The 20,887-nt window shown below is 36.1% G+C and overlaps 1 protein-coding gene across 1 annotated transcript in view; it reads left to right on the forward strand.

Annotated features, from left to right (window-relative positions):
* The window catches only part of LOC115437482 (tomoregulin-1-like), a gene marked incomplete at its 5' end in the record, with an annotated part of 51,890 nt that extends 34,132 nt beyond the window's left edge, over positions 1-17,758 (forward strand). Inside the window, 4 exons of the mRNA XM_030160673.1 lie at positions 1,135-1,264; positions 9,179-9,208; positions 15,912-16,062; positions 17,542-17,758. Coding sequence (XP_030016533.1) covers positions 1,135-1,264; positions 9,179-9,208; positions 15,912-16,062; positions 17,542-17,758 — 528 coding nt within the window. The remainder of the gene's footprint in view (positions 1-1,134; positions 1,265-9,178; positions 9,209-15,911; positions 16,063-17,541) is intronic.
* Positions 17,759-20,887: the final 3,129 nt, after the last annotated feature.

Here is a 20,887-nt window from a genome sequence, read left to right on the forward strand (position 1 = left end):
AATAAAACAAAACAAAATTAAATTAAATTAAAAAAACCCAAAAATAAAATAACATAAAATAAAATAAAACCATCTACTGATCTAAACTGTTTAATTCCTGTTGAGCCACTAATCCTATCAATCCATGTCAATAATTGGTGTAAAATACAGTTCTTCATCTTTTCATGGTCATCAGATATGACCATATTTGGACGTTCAGAGGCTCCGCAGTTACCGTCATCTTCTCCAACACTGATTCTCCAGTCAAACCCATGCAGTTGGATCAGTGCCAGTGGATGGACACACTGGGTTTAAGTTCAGTTCATGACAGATTGGACTGAAAAAGACACTGTTTATTCAGTTTGATCTGTTTCTGATAAAAGAACCATCGACTTTAATCTGAGCTTTAATGAACGTCTACAGGATCAGTGAAATAAATTGAGGAAAATACAGCATTTACGCTGAAAAACGTAAAACAAGTGGTGACGGGCATGACAAACCCCACCCCTTACATGTATTTCACCATTAGAAGTAAATAGGACACTTAAAAAAAAAAAAAAAATCAAAAAAAATTTGAACTTTGACCTATTTTTTTCCAAAATGTAATCACATCTATTCTGCATCTCTGGTAATCTATAAAGCCAATCTGGTATGAATTCAACCAATAGTTTTGCTGCTAAAGTGTAAACGAACAAACAAACAAACAAACAAACAAACAAACAAACAAACAAACAAACTGCACCAAAAACAATAGCCCTGGCCTCCCCTTTGGGAGGGGGGTTAATAAGGAGGATAATATTACAATAAATGGTGATAAAATAATTAAGGAAGGTAAAATATAGAGGAAAATTTTACTTGGGAACTGACACAGAAGTAGAACTGGGACTTAAAGGTTAAAAATCAGGTAAAAATGAACTACTTTTGAATTCTGACCTAAAACCATCTGACCTGTAAAAACATGAAGTGTGTTTAATAAACTCGCCTGGACACAGAGGGAACCATTTCAACAGTTTACAGTCCCATAAACCGGCTTTGGTGTTGGCCTGACCCGGCGCTGACCCGGCGCTGACCCTGAACTGACCCGGCGGCATCCTGACCCTTCCAGCGGCGGTCGCTGTGAACCTTAATTAACATCTGATTGTGTTTGATTTCCAGTGCCATAAAAACTACATCCCCGTGTGCGGATCCAACGGAGACACGTACCAGAACGAGTGCTACCGGCGCCAGGCGTCCTGCAAACAGCAGAGGCTGATCTCACGGGTGTCGGACGGGCCCTGCTCAGCTGGTGAGTCCAAGACCCTCACAGTCCCTCACAGTCCTTCACAGTCCCTCACAGTCCCTCACAGTCCTTCACAGTCCCTCACAGTCCTCCACAGTCCCTCACAGTCCCTCACAGTCCTTCACAGTCCCTCACAGTCCCTCACAGTCCCTCACAGTCCTTCACAGTCCCTCACAGTCCTTCACAGTCCCTCACAGTCCTCCACAGTCCCTCACAGTCCCTCACAGTCCTTCACAGTCCCTCACAGTCCCTCACAGTCCCTCACAGTCCCTCACAGTCCCCTCACAGTCCTTCACAGTCCTTCACAGTCCCTCACAGACCTTCACAGTCCTTCACAGTCCCTCACAGTCCTTCACAGTCCTTCACAGTCCCTCACAGTCCTTCACAGTCCTTCACAGTCCTTCACAGTCCCTCACAGTCCTTCACAGTCCTTCACAGTCCCTCACAGTCCTTCACAGTCCTTCACAGTCCCTCACAGTCCCTCACAGTCCTTCACAGTCCTTCACAGTCCCTCACAGTCCTTCACAGTCCTTCACAGTCCTTCACAGTCCTTCACAGTCCCTCACAGTCCTTCACAGTCCTTCACAGTCCCTCACAGTCCCTCACAGTCCTTCACAGTCCTTCACAGTCCCTCACAGTCCTTCACAGTCTGTCACTCACTGATACAGTCGTCCACCTCATAAACACAAACATGCCCAGTATCAGCTGGAATAGCAGGGTGGGTCCTGGTTGGTCCTGGTGGTCCTGGTGGGTCCAGGTCTCTGGTGTCCTGGTGGGGTCCTGGTGGGTCCAGGTCTCTGGGTCCTGGTGGGTCCTGGGGGTCTGGTGGGTCAGGTTTCTAGACCCTGTTCAGACCTGCAGGGTTCCTCCTTTGTGTGGACGTCTGTGGGGTAAACCTAATACCAGCTGTGGTGTGGGTTTGGGGTGTGGGTCAGCTCTGTGTTCAGCAGTCTGCTCTGATTTCCCATGAGCCTTTGCCTGGTGCTTCTGCTCTTATACTCGTTCCATCAGGGATCCAGCACCGACATGTGAGTCCACTGCCCTCCTGTTCTACTGGAGTTTCCTCTGCACAGATTTATGTCATGTAACTGGAGGAGGAGGAGGAGGAGGAGGAGGAGGAGGAGGAGAAAGAGTTCCTCCTCCTCTTCCTCTTCTTCTTCCTCTTCTTCTTCTTCCTCATCCTCCTTTCTTCACCTCATCATCATCGTCCTCTTCTTTCTCTTCGTCCTATTAAACATCATCCCCTGAACGTCTGAACCTCATATGATCCACTTGGTTCTGGTTCTAGTTCTGGTTCTGGTTCCAGATACATTTGTTTATATTTTGTTCATTTTCTAGATAATTTTTCATGTTTTGCTCATTATGTTAATTTCTATTTGTTTATTGTTTTTCTAAATATTTATTAATTTTTATTATTTTTTTGTTAATTTTCTGGAACTTTTTCATCTTTCGTTCATGTTTTTATGCTGATTTGTTCATTAAAACTCATTTTTTTTTTATTTCTTATTCTTTTTTCTTCATTTTTTGTTTTTTTGTCTACATTTCTAATTATTTTGTTTCATTTCTGAATTATTTTGGTTTTTAAATTTTTTTTTCCTTTTTTAGTTCATGTCACTGTTTATTTGGTTTATTTTTTGCTCATTTTTCGTGTTCTCGTAATTTTACTATTTTATTTCTTAAGTGTATTTGTTATTTTTTTTAAATATTTGATAATTTCAATACATTTTTCTTAATTTTTTGGATTTTTTGATCACGTTTTGTTCTTTAACTTGTGCTGATTTCATGCTGCTGTTCTTCATTTTGAGGTAAAACTGTACACACCTGTTCTGTTTTTTTTACTTCCTCTGTTTCACTTTTAAGGACACATAAAGGACAGACCTTCATCTTCCTTCTGTCGGGTTCTGACTCGTGTTCGACTCGTGTTCTCTGTCCTTGGTTCTTTTTTTGTATTTGGTCTTAAAACATTTCCCAGAATCCTTGTGTTTGCGACCGTGAAGGCAGATTGGAGTTGCAGTTGTGTTCAGGTGACCTTTGTGTCGCTGCTGCTGCTGCTTTGGTTGGAATGACTGTGGTTTCCGTGGTGCGTTCAGGGCCCAGTGGTTTGAACCGGGTCCCACTCAGTTCTGTTTCACTGCCTCTGCCCGGTTCTGTGGGTCTGTCCGTTAATGAGTCCACCGTGGATTTATCAGACGCCGCAGGTCAAGACCGAATCATCCATGAGCAGTTACTGATGATCAGCTGATCGATCATCTGCTTTATTAATCAGTTACAAGTTTTACTGGTTTCACTGGTTTTATTGGTTTTACTGGTTTTACGGGTTTTACTGGTTTCATTGGTTTCACTGTTTTCACTGGTTTTTACTGGTTTCACTGGTTTTACTGTTTTCACTGATTTTTACTGGTTTTACTGGTTTCATTGGTTACACTGTTTTCACTGTTTGTACTGGTTTTACTGGTTTCACTGTTTTCACTGGTTGTACTGGTTTTACTGGTTTACACTGTTTCGCTGGTTGTACTGGTTGTACTGTCTTTCACTGGTTTTACTGGTTGTACTGGTTTTACTGGTGTCACTGGTTTCACTGGTTTCACTGGTTGTACTGGTTTTACTGTTTTCACTGTTTTCACTGGTTGTACTGGTTGTACTGCTTTCACTGGTTTTACTGGTTGTACTGGTTTTACTGGTGTCACTGGTTTCACTGGTTTCACTGGTTGTACTGCTTTCACTGGTTTTACTGGTTGTACTGGTTTTACTGGTGTCACTGGTTTCACTGGTTTCACTGGTTGTACTGGTTTTACTGTTTTCACTGTTTTCACTGGTTGTACTGGTTTTACTGGTGTCACTGGTTTCACTGGTTTGTTCCTTGTGTATCTCTGTTTGTTTCTGTTCAAGCTGTGACTTCCTTTCCCTCAGACTAGAGGAAACCTCTAACCAAGGTGTCCAACTCCAGTCCTCCAGGGCCGGTATCCTGCATGTTTTGTAGACGTGTCCCTCTTCCGTCACACCTGGGAGCCGTCCCATCATTCTCAGGCTTCTGCGGAGCTGATGATGAGCTGATCATTAACTGAACCAGGTGTGGCTGGAAGAGGGAAATATCTCACACATTCAGGATACTGGCCCTGGAGGACCGCAGTTTGACAGCCCTGCCTCTAAACCCTTTGTTCTGCAGCGTCAGCCGGATCTGTTCTGTCTTATTTTTTGGAGTTTCCGTTTTTCCGTCGCCTCCGTTAAAGGTTATTGATCCGTGAAGCTTCAATCTGTGAAGAATCTTCCAGGTTGAATTCACACCTGAAGGAAAAACTGCAGAGTCTGGAAACGGCAGGTTCACCACAAACAAACAAACAAGGACGCCAGAATCTTTATAGTCCCACAAAATTCATGTTTACTTTTGTTCATCTAAGTTAAATACTTGTGAGCGTACCTTAATCCATCTGAACAAAAAACCATTCTTAATGTCTTATATTTTACATTTAAAGACACATAAAATGTTCTGACACGTCTTTTGTCATGAGATGCTGTATTTCTGAGTGGGTTTAGGAACCACCGCTCAGATGTTTTTACTCTGATCACAATTAAATACATGAACAGTGGGATCAGTGGAATCAGTGGAATCAGTGGAATCAGTGGGATCAGTGGAATCAGTGGACTGAGCGGACTGTTAAAGTGGAGGCTGGTTGTGAAGTGGGCGTCCATGTTGGATTCAGGATCCAGCGCAGACGCTGTGTAACTCTACCCTTAACATTTTGTCGATAGCGTCCAGCAGAATCCTTCATGTTTCTGCTCCTTCTCCATGAAAAACAATCTGTCATGACTTTGTTAAAGAGCTAAAGGTGTAAATTTAATTGGCCGAGCAGCCGGCATCCATTCTTAATGCAGCCGCTTCGTGCCAGAAAAGCCTCGCCACGGCGGTCCATTTCTTAATTCAAGGTTGGATTTTATGCCGTCAGAGTCCATTTCCTGATGGAGGCGGAGACCCGAGCCAAGCGGACGGAGTTATTTGCACTGAAATATGACTTTGAACTGGAGACGCATTCACTGTCGACGTGGAAAACTCCAACATGGATCACAGGAATATGAATGAAAGTTGACTCTGTGGCTTTGAATTAACACTGTGAACTGACACCGAAGCTCAGGACTCAGATTTCACTCTGTGTGAATGAATCCGACCAATCGGCTGCTGTTGCCGGGCAGAACTAGTGGAGTCTTTTTAAAGAATGATCAGGTTTTACACTGAAAGGACCTGGAAAAAAAAAAAAAATAAAATAAATAATAATAATAACAATAATAATAATAATAGAAACTGAGAAACGTTTCTATCATTTTGGACTGAAAACTGTTCCCAAAACCACCACAGATTCGTCTTTTTCCTTTAATCTGTCACAACATCCAGTCTTTTCACAGTTACAGGTTTACGTCCAAAATGTCACAAATATTAACCAAAATTTCAGAAAACATTTTTGTGCATTTCTTTAATTATTATTTTGTCTTAATCGTATTTATTATTTTGCAAATATTTAACTTCACTTTTTTTTTTTTAACTTTATTGTTATTTGTGGTCTTTTTTTTTTTTTTTATCAATTCATTTATTATTTAAATTTTTGTTGATTTTGTTAATATGTCTTAATTTTTGCTATTATTTTGTTTGTTTTTTCATTTTCTGATCATTTTTTCTTTTATTTTGCTTCTTCATTTTCATATTTATTTCATTCATTGTCTGATCATTTTTTTTCTTTATTATCTTGGTCATTTTATAGAGAATATTTCAAGCTTTTTAAAAGTATTTCGTTATTTTCTTTATTAATTTTATTATTTTCTAAATATTGTGACCTAATTCAGTTTTGTTATTTCTCCTTTATTTGGTTTATTTTTATTTATTTCTTATTATTCATTTATTTTTTAAATTGTTTTTTATTTTAATTTTCATGTTTATGTCCTGTGTTTGCTTCTTTTCTTGATTATTTTTTATATTTTGTTCATATTTGTTACTTTTTTTGCATTATTTTGTGAGTATGTTGTTCAGTGTCTTGGTCATTTTATGTTTGCTGTTATTGTTGTGCTGATTTAATGCTTATTTTGTTCATTTTGTTGTATATTATGAAAGGACCATAATCCAGGTGAACAAATAATTTCTAGTTTCATTCGTTTACATTTAAAGGAACATGTTAAACTAAAAACTATTTTCAAACCCATCACAGATTCATCTTTTTCCTCTAATCTCTTTTTGTATTTTTTTTTTTTTTGCTTCTATCAAACAATTCTAATTGAATCATTTACTGTGATTATGAAGTGACAACTCGTTGGTTTCCATTAGCCGTCGCCGAGCAGCTAACACCGTACATGCTGGGAGATGTAGTTTCCTTCTGTCCTCTTGTACCTTTTGACCTTTTAATCACAGAAACACATATTTTCTAACGCGGCTGGATCATTTGGATGGTTTCATGTGCATCTCAGATGGTTTATGGACGTTTAAAACGATGACGTGATGACAGCATCGTTGTTGCGATCGGGTTTCCACTATTTCCCTGCAGGATTGTGTCATGTCGATGCTATAATCATCTCGTTGCTTCACTGACTGAACAGGATGAATAAACATTGATGAGGTCATTTCAGTGAAAAGCCTCAGAGCTGAGGTTTTAATGTGGACTTTACAGAACCAGGATTAATGGTCCAAACACTGAACAAATCACAAAAATACACAAAAATGTAGAAAACAATATGCTAAAATACACATATAACATGCTAAAATACACAAAAATACACTGAACAAATCACAAAAATACACTAAAATGTCCAAAACTATATTAAAATACACAAAAATACACTAAAACCGTAGAGAATACACTAAGACTGTAGGGATTTTAATTTTTTTATTCCGAGCATGCAATGAAATTTAACATATATGTGAACAAGCCAACATAAATAATACAACAACTCAACAACAATCAACATCAAAACAATGTTAGACAGAAGAACAGCACAAAAGGTTTCATGTAAATACCCGAAAAGGGCGGGAAGAAGTCAATTTATTTAATCCACCCCCTCTCCCTAAAATTATATTAATAATCTAGATTTATGTCCCTTTTCCTTTTACATTACTCTTTTATATTATATACTATTCAGAAACACATTCATACATTCATACAGCCGATACATTTATACATATACACACAACATAAATACACATATAAGCTTTTACTTCTGCTTTCTTCATTGTGCTGCAAAATACAAATAATAAATAACTCAAAGAAAAAAACATAAACAACAGTGAACATATCCTCCTGAGACCCAGCAATGTATTTTTGTCCTTTGTAGTGGACAAGAGTTTCACAGCTAAAGAATGAAAAAAATGCCCACTGAAAAGGACATTATTTAAAAAAAAAAAATAATAATAAAAAAAATTATCTGAAAAACTGTTGCACCATACTGTTTCCAATAAAGGCAATTATTTCATGTAAAATGGTGAAAATGTTTACTTAGGGGTCTCAGGAGGATATGGTGACATTCTTAACCCTCATCCCTCTACCTGTGAAAACCATTCCCTTCTACGTGTTTTTGAATTAGTTGTTTGAACATTCCTGTGCTCCTCCCTCAGTCTATCCCTAATTTAACACCACACACAGATGGGCTAGATGAACCTTTAAAAGGAGAAGCAGTGAAAACAGGACAAATCCAACCTTTAAATAAAACGGTACTTTTTATGACTTTACTCGACATCTATGTCCAATATGAAAAAGTACTGAAGTTTTACAGTGAAACCTGCTTAGACGACGAAGTGAGGCGTGGAATAAAGACGCACTTTTGGAATTGGATTGAATTTCCTTCAGATTAATCAGGTTCATTTCATCTCATTAAGCGTTGAACGGCTGATAATCACAGAAGTGACGGTTGTGTCATCCACACATTTATAAATTTATACATTTATTTATACATCTATATTATACATGTACAAATATATTTGTAGATATATTTATATGTTTCTACATTTATATTATTTTTTTAATTTATGCACTGTAGTTATATATGTTTATTTCTACATGTCTATATCTATACATTAACTATTTACTTATTTATACATTTATTTATACATCTATATATTATGTTTATACGTTAATATATTATTGATATATTTATATGTTTACATAGTTATTTGAATATTTTATTAATGCACTGTAGTTACATTTGTATTCATTCATGCATTTCTATATCTGTACATTAACATATTTATGTTTATACATTTTTATACATCTATATATTATACATCTATACATTCATAATTTTTGATATATTTATATGTTTTTACATATATTTAAATATTTATATTCATGCACTGTAGTTATAGTTTATTTCTACATTTCTATTTCTATACAGTAACATATGTATATGCTTATGCATTTATTCAGATTAATCAGGTTCATTTCATCTCATTAAGCGTTTAACGGCTGATAATCACAGAAGTGACGGTCCTGTCGTCCACAGAGTTATATATTTATTCATTTATTTATACATCTATATATTATACATCTATACATTAATATATATTGATATTTTTATTTTTATACATTTTATTTAAATATTTATATTTATGCACTGTAGTTATATATGTATTTATTTATACATCTATATATTATACATCTATACATTCATTATTGATATAATTATGTTTACACATTTATATTTAAATGTTTGTATTTATGCACTGTAGTTATATATGTATTATTTATAGCTAATCTATACATTAACAAATTTATATATTTATACATTTGTCTTGATATGTTTTACGAACTGAACTCTGACTTTGTTCCTTTTAATGGAATAGTATGAAAGTACATAACCCAACTGAACAAAAACCCATCTGAATGTCTTGTATTTTCCATCCCATAATAATCACAGAAGTGACGGTTGTGTGTTCTGGTTTTGTTCAAGATCCTGGTTCCGGTTCAGGAGATGGAGACGGTGAGTGTTTGCTTTTATTTCATTTCCTGCTTTGTTTTTCTTTTCTTGGTGTATTTCCGTCGGTGGATAAGAACACAAAGCTTCATGAGGGGGTGTGTCCACGGGGTTGCCATGGCGTCAACAAAGACCAGGACCAAATGTGTGGAGGGTTTTGCTAGAAAAACTATGACTTTGATAGTTAAAATATTTGACATTTTATTCATACTTTTTTAATATGTATAAAATAACATTAAAAATAGAAAAATTATACATAAACCAAAGTAAAACTAGATTATGAGCAGCAGAGAATGAAACTAACGCAATGTTCAAATATTATAGGATATTGTTATCATTGCTAAGTTGTCGTTTGTATATCTGTGGTTCAGACTAAACTGTTACTGTTCTGACTGTTGGATTCAAACTAGTGCTGTCAAACGATTAAAATGTTTAATCAGATTAATCACTGGGTTGCTGTGGATTAATTTTGATTAATCACGAATAAATTAAAAATTTACATCTATATTAATCGCATTTTATTTTGCATGAACAAACAGACTCAATAAAGAAGTGAATATATGTGCACTTAACATGTTTGTCCAAGCTGGGCGACATGTTAGCTGTAGTGCTAAGAGAATCCAGACTAACATATGTGTGGTATTAAGGTGGTATTTTAAGGTGGAAATGTTCCGGTGAATATTAAACTCCTTCCTGCAGAGTGTGTCTAATACTCTGTGTGGGTCGACTGTTCCGTCTGGGGTTTTTCTCCTCATATTTCCATCCAGAGGGACAACGTATTGTTTACGCTCTTCCGTCTTTTTGGGTCGGTTCTGCTGGTTCTGCTCTTCCGTCTTTATGGGTCGGTTCTGCTGGTTCTGCTCTTCCGTCTTTATGGGTCGGTTCTGCTGGTTCTGCTTTCCGTCTTTATGGGTCGGTTCTGCTGGTTCTGCTCTTCCGTCTTTTCGTCGGTTCTGCTGGTTCTGCTCTTCCGTCTTTATGGGTCGGTTCTGCTGGTTCTGCTCTTCGTCTTTTGGGTCGGTTCTGCTGGTTCTGCTCTTCCGTCTTTTTGGGTCGGTTCTGCTGGTTCTGCTCTTCCGTCTTTATGGGTCGGTTCTGCTGGTTCTGCTCTTCCGTCTTTTTGGGTCGGTTCTGCTGGTTCTGCTCTTCCGTTTTATGGGTCGGTTCTGCTGGTTCTGCTCTTCCGTCTTTTTGGGTCGGTTCTGCTGCCTGTCACTACCGGATGTGGGTTTCCTTCCAACATGGCCGTGTAAACATAAATCACATGACCTCATGACGTCACGTGGCATCAGTCTGTTATTTTGTGGGTCTTTTATTCATTTTTGTTCATTTTCTCCACTGTCACTGATCCAACTCCAAGGGTTTTACTGGTGAATCATTGTTGTAGAAGATGACGCTATTTCCGCGGTAACTACAGAGCCTCTGAATGTCCAAATATGGTCATATCCAACGACCACGAAAAGATGAAGAACTGTATTTGACACCAATTACTGACATGGATTGACAGGATTAGTGCAGGGGGGTCCAACTCACTCAGCTCAGGTTCCACATTCAGCCCAATATGATGTGAAGTGGGCCGGACCAGAAAAATAATAACACAGTTATATATAAATAATGTCAAATCCAAACTTTTATGTGTAACTCGTATGTTTTTAGTGTGAAAAAGTAAAATTACGTTGTGGAAATGTTACATCTAAACATCCTTTAAAATTGTGAATAACCTGAACCTGGAATTTCTACTTAGTAAACATAAGTGCAATTTTAACTTTTTTTAAAACACTAAAACAAAAAGAAAAATTGGAGTTGTCATTATTTCTAGGTTATTATAATAGTATTTTACAGATCTGAGATTGAATTGGGCTGAATTTGGCTCCTGAACAAAAATGATTGTTAATATCTTGGGTGTAATTTTTTGCATTTGCAAATTCATCCAAGGGGCTGGAGTGGACCCTTTGGGGGCCGGTTTTGGCCCGCGGGCCGTATGTTTGACACCTGTGGATTAGTGGATCAACAGTTTAGATCAGTAGATGGTTTTGTTCGCTGGTGGATGTTTGGGGGTTTATGGTTAAATTTCACGGTTTTCACTGGTTTTCATTTTCTTCCTGTAGACATAGTCGTGTAAACGCAGCCTGTGAGACTGAATGACTGCATAAATGTGGATTTACTGCACTGTTAAAAAAAAAGAAAAAAAGGGTAATATTCTGGCAGCAGGGGCGCCAAAAAATACTGTTAAATAACGGAAAATAACCATCTCATAAAAATATGGTAATTTTACATAATTAAATAGAGGGTTTTTTTGCCCTAACTTTACATGAGATTTTGCATATTTTTTTTTTAATGTTTAATAAAGAATTTTCATGTATTAAAACAATCACATTACCTAAATACAAATGTATGTATAAATAATTTTTAATGAGACTCAGTTGTACGATCCACTGATAAAAACTGTATTTGGACAGTTTATCAGTGCTTACACATGTTAGACATTCACAAAAACACATTTATTCAACATTTTTGTTGTGAAACCTCCTGTAATTAACAAACAAGTCTTGTTAAACATATAGAACAAGTACTTCTGTTACCGTTAACTGTCAGTAATTTTATCTGTTTTTAATATTTTTTTTACAGTATTAAACTTTAAATTAACAGTTTAAGGTCATAAATAGAAAAGAAATATTTGTGAAATTATGAGACACTTGCAAATGTATTTTAACTGTATTTTTCTGTGGAAAAAAAAAATGTTTCAAAAATGGAGATTTTGGTTATTCACAATTACAGTTTTTTCGTGTTATTTTCCATTTGACATGTAAAATCACAGTCTGTTTTTGTCATTTCATTAATATTTTCCTGTATATTAAAAATACAGGAAAAATCAGTGAAATTAACAGTGAAAATTTTGTTAAATTACAGATTATTTTTACAGTGTGAGTTTTTTCTGATCATTAAAGCTGCAGACACAGATCTGTATGGTGCGCGGATGTTGATTGGCGGTGCCATGGGGGTTTGTGTGGCAGTGGGCGGAGCCTGTTCATCAGCAGCAGCGGCGGCGGCGTCCTACCGTCAGCGCCATCCAACACAAACAAAGGGTGTCTCTGCTGCAGATCAGCATCCATCGATCTGCAGCCTGTGATCGCTGCATGTCCAATACGTCCACACACAGCAGGACAATCTGTCAGCCAGCAGGACACACACACACACACGCACGCACACACACACACACACACACACACACACACACACAGCGTCCACGCCCTCATCTGTGGCGTTTTAATCCTGTTGCTATGCTTGGATTCAGATCCTTTTTTGATAAAAGTGACAGGATTCTGCAGCAGAGTGAGACATCGTCGCTGTGTTTCTTAAAGGATCTGTGTTGTGTAATTGGCCTTCGCATAAAAACCAGACGAGTCCACGTGACGCGAGCGCTGAACACAAGCACAAATCCACCTCAGGAGGATCAGGAAGTCAATACCTCCACTGCAGATGTGGACTCAGACTTCAGTGTTTATTGAACACTGAATACTGTCCTTTGTATGGCCGAAAAAAAAAGAGTCACGGAAAAATGTAAGAAACTAAACGGCACAGAAGATGAAACCAGACAAAAGATAAAACTGATGTAAAAGTCACAACAAAAAGAAAGAAAATGACATAAAAATGAAACTGATGTAAAAGTCACAATATAAAAAAAGACAAATGACAAAAGTATAACTCACGTAAAATCGCAGTGAAAAAATGGCCAAAATGAGATAAAAGGTAAACTGATGTAAAAAAAAAAAAAAAAAAAAATCACAACACAAACATTAACAATGACCCTCGTGTTGCAAAAGTTCCAACAGAAAAAAGGATGTAAAAGACAAAAATTTTATAAAAGAACGATGTAAAGACAAAAAAATTGTAAAAGACAAGAACTATGGAAAAGACAAATTTTTTAAAAGACAAGAATGATGGAAAAGAAAACATTTTCTAAAAGACAAAAATTTGTTAAAGACAAGAATAATGTAAAAGACAAAAAATGTAAAAGACAAAAGGATGTAAAAGACAAGAATCTTGTAAAAGACGAACATGACGTACAATTGTTAAGAAAAAATAACAAAAGACAAAAATGATGAAAAAGTCATCGCAACAGCAGAAAAGACAAAAAAAAAAAAGTTTTATATTTGTCATGTTTTTGTCTTTACTCAGTTTGCGAACTTTACTATCGATAAAATTGCTACAGTTTTTAGTATCTGACCCTGAAACATGCAGTAAAATGCATCGTATTTACCAGTAAAACTCCGACGGAAGGTTTTCCTCGGACTTGTCACTCTTTAACCTCACACATTTGGCTGAAAATCCAAGGTTTTGCTGCTGGAGGATCGGACGTTTCACAGGATTAATGTATGATTTCATCAGGACTGGGTTGAAATCCTTCCATTTCCCTTTCCTCCTCTTTGGTTTCTTTTAATCTTCATTTCCTTTTTTAAATCTTTATTTTTTGCTTTGAAAGAGTCGATTCCAACATATTCTTTCTTTTATATTGATTCTCCTTTCCCTTGCTTTCTTTTTTTTGATCCACTTCAGACAGGATTTGGTGTTTTCTGACGTTTAAAGTCGAACCCTCGGTCTTGAACCATCCACGGGCTCTGGTGACCACGGGGGGTTTTCAGGACCTGGTTTAGTTTTCAACCTGGTTTCTTGGATTTGAGCGTTATGTCACCAAACTACAGCTCAGTCTTCTGATGGAAATGGAGACTGTGATGATGATGAGGTGAGGAGGATGATGATGATGAGGAGTGATGAGGATGAGGATGATGAGGAGGATGATGGAGGAGGAGGATGAGGAGGATGAAGAGGAGAGGATGAGGAGGAGGATGAAGAGGAGGAGGAGAGGGAGATGAAGGAATGAAGAGGAGGAGGATAGGATGAGGATGAGGATGATGAGGAGAGGAGGATGATGATGATGATGATGATGATGGGGATGAGGATGAGGATGATGAGGATTGAGAATGATGAGGAGGATGAATGAGGGATGAGGATGATGAGGAGGATGAATGAGGAGGAGATGAGGAGGATGAAGAGAGAGGAGGATGGAGGAGGATGAGGAAGAGAGGAGGAGTGAGGAATGATGATGATGAGGAGGAGGATTGATGATGATGATATGATGATGGGATAATGATGATGCATGGTTAGAATAAAAGGAAGTGGCCGAGTACTGACCCTGTGGGAGCCACCATTACCACTGGTTTGGGTAAATCTGCAGATATGTCCAACAGAAACCAAGAAACACGTTCATGTTTCCAAGTGTACAAAAAGCAGGAACAAAGGCAGATTTTTACCTGATGGTAAAGTGAGTTTTTTATCTTGAATAATTTATATATGATTGAACTGAATTATAACATATTTTAAGTTAAATCAATTAAATGAAAACATTAATTATTTGCTTTTTATTTCCTCAGACTGACACAAAATCTCCCCTGAGGCTGATTCCAGTATAAATGTTTTTTTTATTGTTGCCACTGTTGTGTTGAAAGAAAAAAGAATTTCCGCTTTAATCACCATCAGATGGAAAATTAGTAAAATAATAATAACAAAAGTTGAACCAAATAATCAGTGTGCTGAAATGCAGTTCATTTATTTATAGTTTTGTTCACTTTTGCTCCTTCATTGTTTATTTTTTCCTCTTTTTTTGTTCCATATCTATTAAAATGTAGTTTATATGTTGATGACTTTATTCATTTTTGCTATTTTTATTCATATTTGCTTTTTCTGCTTTTTATAATTAAATTTTTGTTCAGTTTTATTGGTTTTACTGATTTATTTTGTGTAATTTGTGTTTCATTCAGTTATTTTTTCTTGTTCGGTTGATAATTTGGTGTAAAATTTTGTGAATTAAAAACAAAAAATTGTATTCATTTTTGTTTCAAGTATATTTGTCATGTATTAAATATACTTGTGTATTAAATGTATTTTATATTTTTAAGGTTAACAGTTCCATTTTTTTCTTACTATTTTATTAGTTTTTGTCCTTTTTTTAAAAAAATCTTATTGATTATTTTTGTTCATTTGTGCTTAATTCTTATTTTAATAATAATTTTGTTCACTTTTACTCCTTTATTGGTCATTTTTCCAAAGTTTTTCCAAATAATCTATTAAGTTGGAGTTCATTATATTGATGATGTTTTGCAAAAAAAAAAATTTTTATTATTACTTCATTAACTTTTTTCAATTTTATGGGTTTTGTTGATTATTTTGTTTCATTTTTGTTCCATTTATTTCATTTTTCCTTGTGTTGATAATTTGGTAAAAATTTTGCTCATTTTTAAAAAATATTTTATTAATTTTTGCTCAGGTACATTTGTCATGTATTAAATGTACTTGTGTATTAAGATTATTTTACATTTTTAAAGTTAACAATTCAATTTTTTAAATATTTTATTAGTTTTTGCTCAGTTTTTGTTCATTTTTGATAATTTTTGTATTTTCCTTTTTTCATCTTTATTCATATCATGATAATTTTATTTAATTCTTTGTTCAGTTTTGGTTAATTTTGTTGATTATTTGTTGCTTCATTGTTACTTTTCTCTATTACGTTGGTTATTCAGTAAAATTTTGTCGGAGATCAGGGCCGTCATGGGTTTGAATCCGGGACGATATCTGATGAATCATCTGTGCCAAAGTTCTGAACTTTAATGCAAGTGAATTAAGAACTGTTTGTGTTTTCTATTCAATCCAGATGACGAAGGTTCAGGATCCGAGTCGGGAAGAAGTTCACCAAATGCAGCACATGTAAATATGGAGCCGAGTGCGACGAGGACTCGGGGATGTCTGGTGAGTCCCCAGCGAGACAGAAATGACATAAAAGATAAAAGTGATGTAAAGTCGCAGTGAAAAAAAGACAGAAATGACAAAAGTAACATTAACGATCAACAAGACAAAAATAAAAGACAAAAATGGTATAACATTGCAACAAAACAAAAAATGTAAAGGAGACAAAAACAATGTGAAAAAATTAACATATAGATAAAACTGATGTAAAAGTTCGAAATAAAGGGCAACAGTAAAAATTAAAGATGCAACAAAACAAAGACAAAAAAACAAAAATGAAGTAGAAGTTGCAATGATACAAAAACAGCAAAACGACGCAAACGATGCAAATGATGCAACAAGACAAAAAAAAAACTTAAAGAAAGAAAAACAAAAAAAGACAAAAATGACTAACTACAAAAGAGCCATAAACGTGGCAATGTGAAATAAACGACATAAAAGACAAAACTGATGTAAAGGTCACATAATACATGACAGAATGGAAAAAACTCACACTGAATAGGCAACAAAACAAAAATAAAAGATAAAAATGAGGTAAACATCGCAACAGGACAAAAAAAAAAAAATAGAGAATGACAAAATTATGTAGATGTTGCAAAAAAAGACTTAAAAAACAAAATAAACATAAAGTCGCAATTAAAGAAATACAGAAAGGACAAAGTAAGAAAAAAAAAGACAAGACAAAACAAAGAAAAAAACCCCAAAAGTGAAGTAAAAGTCGTGATGATACAAAAACAGCTAACGACACAAATGATGCAAATGTTGCAACGGGACAAAAAAAAAAAAAAAGCGGAATGAGAAAAATGATACAAACGACAAAATTACTGTAAACATGGCAATGTGAAAAAACAACATAAAAGACAAAAGTGATGTAAAAGTCGCAATAAAAAAAGACAGAAATGACAATAGTAACATTAACAATGCAACAAACAAAATTAAAAGACAAAATAGGTGTAAACATCACAACAGGACCAAAAAAATAGACAAAAATGATCTAAATGTTGCAAAAATGACTTAAACAGTAAAATTAACCTAAAATGAAGTAAAAGTTGCAATGATACAAAAACAGCAAACAACACAAATGATGCAAATGTTGCAACAGGACAACAAAAAAAAAAAAGAGAAAAATGACGCAAACGACAGAGTAAACGTGACAATGTGAAAAAAAAAGACATAAAGACAAAATGATTATAAAAGTCAAAATAAAAAAGACAGAAAGGACAAACGTAATGTTTAAAAAAGGCAACAAGTACAAGTTTAAAATAAAAGACAAAACTGAAGCAAAAGTTGATATAAATTATACAAATTAGAAAATTTGAAAAAGAAAAGTTATAAAAATGACCATTACAAAAAATGTATAAAATAAACAGTAACATGAATGAAATTTTATAAAATAATCAAGAAAATGAACAGAAACTAAAAGAATTAACACAAATGAAAGAAAATGAACTGACGGAGTAAAATATAAAACCAACAAACAAAAAATGAAGTGTGTCATGTGCTGATGATGTCATAAAAGGGGCGTGTCCTGTGTGCAGGTGCATCTGTAACATCGACTGCAGCGGACACAATGAGAACCCGGTCTGCGCCACCGACGGGAACTCGTACAACAACCCGTGTCTGGTTCGAGAGGCATCGTGTATGAAACAGGAGCAGATCGACGTCAAACACTGGGCCGCTGTCCAGGTGAGTCACATGACCCGCCCCTCAGCTGCCAATCACAGCCTTCCACCTCACTGGTCACCTGACCTTTGACTTGTTTTCTGGATCGGATTCTTTTTCACTTACAAACTTTACTTTCTCTTTGTTTTTCTTTTCTCTTTCTTATTCATTTATAGTAAATGATAATTTATTTATCATCATGATGTTTATATTGCGATAATTATATCATCGGCTTCATCTTGCTACTTTATGTGGCTTTCATCTGGTAAAAATTTTTGCACCATTTTGTTTTTTTATGTTTTTCTTTTACATCATTTTTATCTTACTGTAACTTTTTTTGTTACAATTTTTTGTCTTTTACATAGTTTTTTTAATCTTGTGTTGTTTTTGTTTTTATCTCGTTTTCATCTTGTTGCAACTTATGTTATTTTTGTCTTTTACATTGGATTAGTTTTTATGACATTTTTGTCGTATTGCAACATATACATACTTTGTCTTTTACGTAGTTTTTGTCTTTTACATCTTTGTAAAATTTTTGTCTTTTAGTCATTTTTTTAACAATGTTTTGTTTTAAAGGACTTTTTTGTCTTTTTTATGTCATTTTTTAACAATGTTTTTGTTTTAAAGGACTTTTTTTGTCCTTTTTATGTCATTTTTTAACAATGTTTTTGTTTTAAAGGACTTTTTTGTCTTTTTTATGTCATTTTTTAACAATGTTTTTGTCTGTATGTCCTTTTTTTTTTTTTTTTTTTTACATTGTTTTTGTTTTTACGTTTTTGTCTTTCATGTCCATTTTTTACAACATTTTTGTTTTCTGACATTTTTGTCTTCTACACCTTTAAGTTCTTTTTGATATATTTTTTTTATGTTTTAGTCTTTTCCATCCCTTTTTTAAGCACAATTTTTCTTTTCCATGACATTTTTGTCTTTTTTTTTCATTGTTTTTGTTTTTTCACGTCCTTTTTTTTTTTTTACATAATTTTTGTTTTCTATGACATTTTTGTCTTTTACTTCTTTTTTAACGTTTTTTTAAACAAGATTCTTGTCTTTTACATCCTTTTTTAAATCATCTTTGTTTTCTATGACGTTTTTGTCTTTTACACCTTTCTTTAAGTTCTTTTTTCTCTCTTTTCCTTCTTTTTTTTTTAACAATTTTTGTTTTCAGTCACATTTCTGTTTTTTACATCTTTCTTTTTTTTTTTTTTTTTTACATCTTTTTTGTTTTCTATTAAGTTTTTGCCTGTTATGTCATTTTTGTCTTCTTTTTACATCATTTTCATGCGTTTTCATCCTTTTCATTATTTCCTTGTTCACTTTGTTATATTTTGCTGCATCTTTCATCTCGTAATAATATCAATAATAAATCACGTCACCATCTGTTTTGTTCAACTTTAACTCAGATGTAAACTCGGCCTTTAAACAGGAGGGAATCCTGTCATTATCGAAACTGGCTGATGTGACGTCCATGTGTTTCTTCCTTTTCCGTTGTCTCATTCGTCTCATTCGTCTCTTTCTCGGCCCTGGTTTCATCGTCCGACAGAAGGTCAGATAGTCTGTTTTCAGCATAAATCCTGTTTCTTCGAGGCTGACCTCAAATCAGATCCACCTCCGTGGACCCGGGTCATTATTTCCCATTTAGTTGCTGATGTGGTGAAATGTTGGACGGCTGCAGCGCCGGTGCCGTCGACTGTGACCGTTCCATCGTCGCCATAAATCAGCCCATTAGTGAAAGCGTGTCCCACAAATGAACGCATCTAATCGCTGATGTTTTCAATTAACCCACAAACCAAGTCTGCAGTCGGACTGTGGAGGAGCTCCAGCCTTTTGATGGAACCGTCATCCACAATTCACCACACGAAGAAGAACCAGGATGTAGATCTGACACGAAGACCTGCAGGAGGGTCTGAAGGTCTGACCCTCAGTCCTGGTCCAACCAGGGTCAGCTTCATCCTCTACTGTGGGTTCATGGAAGCATTAATCATGTAGACTCTGGAAGTTCATCACAGTCCAGTCTGACCTGGTCTCATATAGTCTGATCTGGTCTCGTACAGTCTGATGTGGTCTGTTCCAGTCTGATGTGGTCTAATATGCCCCGTTTCCACTACGTGGAACCGGCTCAACTTGGCTCAACTTGGCTCGGCTCGACTCTGCTCTGGTACCAGGTCCTATTCCTGGAGACCGTTTCCATTACAGGATACGATTTTACAGTACCTGGTCATCATAGCGATACGGTGCGTTACTTCGGTGTCGTCTGCTCAGAGTTCCTGATAAACTCACTTGTTGCGTGTTGTCTCATCAAGCTCATGCTGAATTTTTACGTCTGAACCTCCTGGAAAAACCCTGGTGTAGTTTTACAGACTGTCATCATGTGGATTCACCTACTGACAGATTTACTGTCCACTTCTGCATCTGTTTTTGTAAAATGGCAGGTCACCGAGACAACTGTCTGGCCAATCAGTGGTCTGCAGTGTTTACACGTCACCTTCTAGTATCTGGTCCCCAGTCCTGGAACCTCAGCAGAGGTGAGACCAAAAACTAGTACCAGGTACCAGATTCTAGGTCCTTTTTCGTAATGGAAACACAAAAAGGCCGAGTCAAGCTGAGCCGATACCACGAAGTGGAAACATGGCATTAGAGTCTGATCTGGTCTGTTCTAGTCTGGTCTGGTCTGATACAGTCTGGTCTGGTCTCATAGAGTCTGGTCTGGTCTCATACAGTCTGATCTGGTCTCATACAGTCTGGTCTGGTCTGTTCTAGTCTGGTCTGGTCTCATACAGTCTGATCTGGTCTCATGCAGTCTGATCTGGTCTGTTCTAGTCTGGTCTGGTCTCATACAGTCTGGTCTGGTCTCATACAGTCTGGTCTGGTCTCATACAGTCTGATCTGGTCTCATAGAGTCTGATCTGGTCTGTTCTAGTCTGGTCTGGTCTCATACAGTCTGGTCTGGTCTCATACAGTCTGGTCTGGTCTGTTCTAGTCTGGTCTGGTCTCATACAGTCTGGTCTGGTCTCATACAGTCTGATCTGGTCTGTTCTAGTCTGGTCTGGTCTCATACAGTCTGGTCTGGTCTCATACAGTCTGATCTGGTCTCATACAGTCTGATCTGGTCTCATACAGTCTGGTCTGGTCTCATAGTCTGATCTGGTCTCATGCATCTGGTCTGGTCTTTGGTTCATTTCATTGCTGTTTTGAGTATTTCACTCATTTATTCCTGTTTTTTTG

This window comes from Sphaeramia orbicularis, chromosome 17 (assembly GCF_902148855.1).
Source record: "Sphaeramia orbicularis chromosome 17, fSphaOr1.1, whole genome shotgun sequence".
NCBI classification, from domain to species: Eukaryota; Metazoa; Chordata; class Actinopteri; order Kurtiformes; family Apogonidae; genus Sphaeramia; species Sphaeramia orbicularis.